This window comes from Varroa jacobsoni, unplaced genomic scaffold, assembly GCF_002532875.2.
Source record: "Varroa jacobsoni isolate VJ856 unplaced genomic scaffold, vjacob_1.0 scaffold_1066, whole genome shotgun sequence".
In the NCBI taxonomy this organism is placed as follows: Eukaryota; Metazoa; Arthropoda; class Arachnida; order Mesostigmata; family Varroidae; genus Varroa; species Varroa jacobsoni.
The window spans coordinates 458,008-465,937 of NW_019213968.1; the positions used below are offsets into that span (position 1 = coordinate 458,008).

A 7,930-nucleotide genomic window follows, 5' to 3' on the forward strand; every position below is an offset into this window, starting at 1 on the left:
ACACACTTACTACAAACTAGTTTCAAATCGAAAATTAAAAACAAAAAAAAAAACCCGCGTACATACGAACTCACGCAAAATAATTTATCTAATCGTACGCGAAAACACAATGAAGTCTAGTCATTTTTGAAGCAGCTGATCGTAAGTGGTAAAAGTGAATCACATACGACAGTAATGTGCAGATAAAAAAAAATGTGCTCCATTATCTGTGACGAGGCCCACACTGGTGGCAGAGCAGATGACGCCATATGTTTGGTGGGAATGGAAAAAAATTGCACACTATGAATGCACAATTTTCTACGTACCTTATACAAAAAAAAAAGCTACTGTGGTCATTTAAATGGTATATCAGAATAATTCGATTTAAGTTTTGCCGAATCGGCAGCAACTTTATCTCTCGAACTACAGTAAAATAAGAGAAACGTTTCAAAGCTAGCTAAATCTGTAAAGAGACCCTTCACGACAGGCGACGAGCTTTACTGTGCTTGATCCGCGGACTTGTTGGCATCAAATTTGGAAAAACAAAAACTTACGTATGGGTGTGCACGCATGCGGCGTACTCAAGAGGTATAATGAGAAATTGCCAGTTAACTAGGCACGGTAGTTCAACTTAGATCCATTGGTTTCAAAATACACCTTGTTAATATTATATTCTGTAATATGCTTATAGCATAGTATTGTATTATAGCAGCTAATGTTCTAATTACGAATGTACTGCCCGGTTAAATCGGTTTTTTATTCCAGTGGTTTGCATACCTACTGCTACTTCAGCAAATGGTGAGATGAGAGACTTTTCGACCGGCCTATATATGTATTCCTTTATTGGCCGCGACAAAAATTTATCGGCTTCGAAGACAAGGATTTTCGGTTGGCTTTGAACGCTTTCTAATTTCCCTTTTTACTTTTCCACCCTTTGTCTACTTTTATGTGCTATTGGAAAGTGCTCCTTTTCTCTTGTAAGGCCGTTGTAATTTAACAGTGCAGTGAACAGAATTTCATATTTACCCCCCCCCCCCCCCCAGAGATGGAAGCTCCAAGTAAAATGAGGCTATATTTTTGACACGTGCTTGACTTGGGTTCTTGTCAAGGTCAAGCAGCAACGTTTAGCGATAACTCTAAAACTGAAAGGACCGTTCAAAATTGGTTTGCAAAGTTAGAGATCGGCATCTTGGACCTGGTGAGTGCGCCTCGTCCCGATCGGACGTTCAAGGTCGATAAGGCCCGATTAAAGGCCTGTTCAAGAAAGACGGCTGGAGTATACTTTGTGAATCGGGCTAGAAGGCGAATTACAGTCATGACTAAAAAAAAGTATCAATAAGCACCTTTGATCCAAAGGATTTAGTCAGTACTTAGGGGCCTCATTGTTTTTAATTAATAATTGTTAAATTTCTCTCTTGTTAGGTTCCTCGACGAATCGCTTGGCACTATGCAACAGGTAGTGACAATGATAGGTTTCTATAACCGGTGTCGAAGAACGGTCATCCCACATCGCTGTAAGGCAGAGAAAATAATGAGTAGCTTCTGGCAATAGGTCTAATCCCGAAGTTAAGCCAGACTCCTGTATCTACAAGAGATTAACTTGCGTTTATACATTGGGAATGCTTGAGGAGAACAAGACGATTAACGGGGATCTGTATATGGTATAAATGTACTCAGTGAACGAGGTCACCAGCAGAAACAACACGACTGAAAAGGTCAAGTCATCCCGTTCCAGGCCACCCAGAACAAAAATTGTAAATACAGCTCTACAAAAGTTTGACTGAAAATTCTCTTACGCCCGCCATATAAAGACCGTTTCCGATTAGTGGAAAGGAAAGGAATTTAAAACCTGACTGGACGGGTTCTTCAACACTAAACCTTATCTTTTGTTATATATAAACCTTATAATATTCGATCGTTGGGAGCGAAATGCGATAAACGTTACTTGCGTCTTTCAAGATAGCACGATTTTACAACCATGCTGCTTTATTCTTCTATTTTTGAGATGAAGTAAGCTAAGAAAGACTGAATTTGAGTGTTTTATGAATGTGAGTTCAGTCTGTGAATTACAGCAGTGGAAATAGGTGACTATATCAACATTATGTTCGATGAAGAATTGACTGGTCAAAGCCTCGTGATATGTTCGTTGAAAAAATTCAGAAAGGACATTTTGAATTGGCTACCCTGAAAGACCACCAGGTGATTGTTGATGAATCAGTTCCGCGTTAAATAACCCAGATTGATGAATAAAGGTAAACCACTCTTATTGCAAGACAACGTTTAACCTAACATCGTAAGAATCATGGTGGTAAAAATACAAAAGTGGAAGGCTTTTTGTCGTCCATTAGACTTAACGGACATGTTACCATTCTTTAAATCTCTATAAGTTAGAAGGAAAATTGTGTTAATATTAACACTTTGGCAACTGCTAATGGAGACTTTATAACAGAATAAATAAATCACCATCCAAATGATAGAGGGCCATAAATAGTACTGATGCATGCTTTTATTGAAAATAAAGAAAATTGGGTTGTGCAAAAAAAATTACTAGTTCAGGGCTGACGTGGCTGCGTAAAAGTTTTTAGGAGCCGTATGAGGGAAAAGTTTTCGACAAATAAGAGACACAAATCGTTCGGTGCTAATTAGTGACCAGAGCCATCCGGACTAGCGTTTAAGGGTAACACCTGGTTTTACCCTTTACCTAAGTTGTTAGATAAATAAATTAGTTGAAATAAGCACCACTGAGGTCCAGGAATGGCTAGAGGCTGAAATTAAACAAATAGGTTAACCAAATTCTATAAACTTGGTAAATGTGATAACATAGATTACGCTACTCCTGATTTCAAAATCTAGTGACTGTAAGCCTTGAATTGAACGCACATAATTTGTTGCAGGCAAGTACTGCGTTATCGCTGCCACAATTTCCTTTGGGATGGGAATTGACAAGTCGACAGTGCGCTTCATTGCTCATTGGAGCCCTTCCAAGAGTCTCAAGGTTTGTTATTTCACATTTTTTTACTTATTTACTCTACCTTTAGTAATTTAAGATATCTTATAACACTAGACAAACCAAACCGCTGACGTCATTTTAGTATTGAGAATTTCACGTGATCTGTCCATCCTTTTTATTTGTATTTTATTGTATTGTGTGTGTGTATCTAGTTGTGTTGGCCTGTTCGCTTGAAAAGTGGAGTGAGTGTCGGGAAATTTGTTATTTTTACCTAAAACTTGAGAGACGGGTTAATTGCAAGAGAAAAGTAAATTATACGAACCACGGCATTGAGGTGACGTAATTATAGATCAGCTTAGACCCGGGACTCTAAGACAGAGTAATAAATAATTTGCATTAAGCTACGGAATCACTCGAATTAGATGAACGCTTTAACGAAATGGCAAAAACTAGTGCAACACATACGTTAGATCGGGTGTAACGCCTATGAAGTTCGTAAACAATTTTTTGCTCAGAAATACATGGGTAATTCGAATTTTCGCGTCAATGGATGGTCGTTAATGATACCCTTTTCTTTGGCAAAAAGAGCAAAACTTCTGTTACACAAAAGTGAAATTCCGTAATAATCCGATGCACGGTTCAGTTTTCTGGAGAAATGAAGTCGATGTATTGAGATTTCTGCGATTCTTCCCAAATGGAATAAACCTGCATTCGGTTTCATATTAAAAAAATAGAAATAGCCACACAGATATCCTGTGGATGTCGCAGAATGCCTGCGGAGGCCATGTACTAAGTAACACTCAAGTACAACAAATGGTTAATCCGTCGAAGTGTGTAGTCCATCGAGGACGATCTTCATCCCGAAGGGATGTGACAGTAGCCCAGGACAATCGCAGGACTCATGCTGGACTATTTCGATCGACCGTTTAAGTGTCAGAAGCATTTGAATAAAGTTTGTATGAAAAAATTGAATGTTCACCAGGTGAAAAATCGTATGACAAAAGACACTTCTGGAAGACTGGTGACTAGACGTGGATATATGGCTGGGACGAGGAGATCAAAACACGATTCTCCGGGTATTGGTTCAAAACGACCCCAACTGAAAAAAGTCGCAAAATTCAGATGCAAAATCAAGGCGTCTCTTATGGTTTTCTTCAAGTGTTGGTGAATCGCTTTCTATGAATTCACCCCGTTCGGCTGTATGGTCTTTTTAAAGAGTACTATCAAAAAGTTAAAGGTAGCACGAATTTATTCGATGAAAGAGCTATCTTGGATCCTCCGTCAAGACAATGCACTGGCCCAAATTTTGTTCTTCTAACAGCAGTTTTTGAAAACAAAACTCGACCTGTTTGTGTCCTTCCAGCTCCTGTATTCATCACAGGTCCTCCACTGCAACCTTTTCCTATTTCCAGAATGAGAGAAAAGTCTGAAGGGAAAGCGTTTCGACAGAGTAGAATAAATACGAAAAAAAAAACGAACAGCAATAGAGCTGAGAGGCAGCCCGACGATCACATTTAGAAATTGTTTTAAGGACTGGAAAGAAACATATGATATAAATGTGTTTCACTCGGCAAGGATTACTCCGAACGGAATTGGAACTTGAATTGAAACAACTTGTAGGACAAACTCATTCATGTTTTATGGTCACAAATTGATTACCTAATCAACAACGACAAGGATACTGTATTGCGAAAATGAGATAATTGTGCAGGATAATGGAAAAGGTAAAGCAGGATAATTTTAAAAGGATCATTATTGTTGTATACCTCACTTATAGTTTATTGTTTACGTAATGTTAGGCATCAACAAATTCAAAGAAGAACGATTTCAGCTTAGGACTAGGCCTTTTCTATCTATATTATAAAACAAACAGTCTGAGTATACTCGTAAGTTTTCGTGGTTTGTTTTCCTAAAATGGCCTAAGAAAAATGCTTGCTTTAATTGGGTTTTTATGAGGTAATAGAATTCAGTCCTAAAGTACGCTCGATTGTGGTGATAGTTTAAATATATAGTTTGAAGAACATTAAACATTTCTGAAAAGTTAGCATTGAAAACCAAATTTTTGTAGCCCAAAAAGATAAGCACAAAAACGGGCTCGCAAAAAGAACAGCTATTTACATCCTTTTACGAAAGAGGCATAGGATTTGTATTAAACCGTATGTGGACGGATTGGAAACTAACGAGCGGATAAATGGCGTTGCAAAAACGAGATCTGTGTAATAGGATTTTGGAATCACAGGAACTTTTCAGTGAGAAGGCGACGCTAGACTATTGACAGCATAACAAGACAATAGTTACCCAATGGTAACCCTATGAGTTTGGATTTACTAAAATCTTAAGAGAAGGCTTTGGTCGAATGTTGACCTTAAGCATGGAGATGATGCAAATTTTGTTTGGGTTTATATTTCATTCGTCAGATCATTTTCAATAAAACAGCGAACCTGCTGAATTATACCAAAAAGGAACAAAACTAATACAGCAAATCAACGAAATTGGTATACCAAGGTAACTACTGAGACACAGATAGGATTAGATATAGCTGGTTTCTGAGAAATACGATGATTGCTCTAAGATAGTTACAAAATGACTGAAACAACATCATAGTCGGAAAAGCAGATCTATATTAACTGGAGACGTCCAGCGGGGTTGCGAAGAAAGACTTCATTTGAATTATAACTTATGCTGGATTGGGTGGAATGGTGTTTAAATGCGGCAATACTGGAACAGGCTGATGAATAACAGTTGCTAAGCAACAAGACGCTTTAAGGATATATAAATGAAAAAAACAGGATAACTCCAAGAGGTTAACAGGGTAGGTGGGACAAAGTTGTAGTAGTTTACATTAGAATGGATGTGACATCAACAAATCAGATTAGCTAATTTATCGATAAAATGGGCTCGGAGCCGTAAAACCTTGTGCATGTACTGGTTTGCTTGCCTAAAAGTGTCTACTTAAAACCTGGTTTGATGCGATCCTTGTAACTCAATAGGTGAAATATCTAATGATATTAGTTTCAGGTCTACCTACGAAATAGGTTTTAAAAAATTATTATTTTATCAACTTTAAATCAATTAGGTGCTGCAATAATAATAATTTGTTCCAGTAGATATCAGTTAGCATTTTTTCATTTACCTAACCATACAATCATTTAAGGCCATATTATTCTTAAAAGATAGGATCATTATTCTGACAAGGTTTGGTAACGTAGAGCTTCTCGGCAATTTAAGTCCTTTTACTATTATAATACTAATACTGGCCAGTCTTTCTCTTGTGGGACTTCCTTTTTTAAGAGAATTTTGTTCAAAGTTCCTTATTTTAAAAATATTTTATTTTTTGAGTAGCTCTTATATTCTAGTAATTATGATTTTCTCTAGTATGTTTCATTTGGCGGCGTGCTGCATCGTGGTTTTTTGGACATACATTTCTTTAATGGAAACCGGGGGGCATTTTTTACACAGCATTGCAGACGTGGCATCTTTAATTGTCCAGCAATCCTTTTCGGCTTTAAAAAATAGCTCTGTTGAAGACGTTCCTCAACGTACGTGGCTGAAGGTTTTGACTTTTCTAAAATACTTAGCCCCTTTTCGGAATGTTAAAAAGTAAGGAGATCGGTTAGCGGTTCATAATTACGTCTCAGGGCAATTACACTGGGGTTATCGTAGCCGTGTAGATCTGTATCTGAGATGTGGTTCAATTTAGATTAATACGAGTCGTATTCGTTAAGAGTAACTTTAGTCATTGACAATCCACTATTCCTGCAATGGAAGAATGCGATAGCTGCAATAGGACCAGTGCTGAAGGTCAACCGGAAAGGAAGCAGTCGTTGCCTTGCGTTTTCTGCTTCATCGTTTCTGCTGAGTGCGATGTAGCATCAACGAATGAAATTTGTAAAAATAATGCCAATATAGGACCAACAGCATTTAGCTATTGTACCCCTAAAACTCTGTGGGTCCTTGTGCTCTTATATATATATTTTCTATTATTATTATTATTATAACCATTGCTTTGTATACCTTTTTAGTTTCCATCAATATTTCTTTCATCGAGTTGATCTGCAGTCACCTTAGTTATAATATAACTTCCCCACGGGTTCGTATGCACTAAACGCTAACTTGCATCGATCACCGAGCCTTAGTTTATTGCGGTTTGATTCGTTTCAGTCTTTTTACCAAGAATCAGGCCGAGCGGGTCGTGATGGTAAGCCTGCTAAATGTCGAATGTACTACTCGCTCAAAGACCGCAAAGCCATCACATTTCTTATTGGAATCGAAGCTTCCAGATCGAAAAGCCAGCGCAAGAAGGAACACGCTAGTTTCATGATGAAGGAATTCGAAAATGTGGTAAGTATCTTACTTTTATTTAATTATATAGTGAACACGTATAGTTTAGGATTGCTACAATACATTTTATAAGGCTTAAATTGCCTTTCCCATTAATTTTATTATTCCACGACAGTGAAAAAATTAGCTATCTACATTCTAAGCATCAAAAGGATCTAGTAGGCGGCTAACTCTGTAAGGTAATGTTTTGCCTTTACCGCAAATTCATTCATTATGCGTACATCTTCAGAAGAAAAAAATTTAGAAAAACGTACCGCAGTGTTCGTTTAGTCTCCACTAGTCAATTTCAGCACTGCACCTATAGAAAAAAAATGCTTACTTTTTAGGTATCGAATATAATTGAAAATAATGCATATTTGAATATAGTACTTTAAATAGTAGATTGGATATTGAAGTACCCTATTGAATAATAATTTTGTTTTACTGCGAACGAAGTTAGAAAAAAAATCTAAAAAGCTGATAATGAAAGTTCTTGCAATAATTTGTGTCTTTTAATTAGCTCTCAAGTGGAATGTTCTTTCTGAGTAAATGAGGGGAACCGAAGTACACGACTAGGGTTTCCAATTGGACATAATTTCACACGATCTAACTTTATTTGAGAAGCGGTAATAGCGGGTTTCCGAAAGGTACACATGGCGCACAAGTATCGTAATTATAAAC

The 7,930-nt window shown here is 37.3% G+C and overlaps 1 protein-coding gene across 1 annotated transcript in view; it reads left to right on the plus strand.

Moving 5' to 3' along the window:
- Positions 1-7,930, plus strand: part of LOC111266250 (ATP-dependent DNA helicase Q5) — a 68,563-nt gene that overhangs the window by 22,280 nt on the left and 38,353 nt on the right. The window contains exons 8-9 of the mRNA XM_022843575.2: positions 2,874-2,974; positions 7,091-7,270. Coding sequence (XP_022699310.1) covers positions 2,874-2,974; positions 7,091-7,270 — 281 coding nt within the window. The remainder of the gene's footprint in view (positions 1-2,873; positions 2,975-7,090; positions 7,271-7,930) is intronic.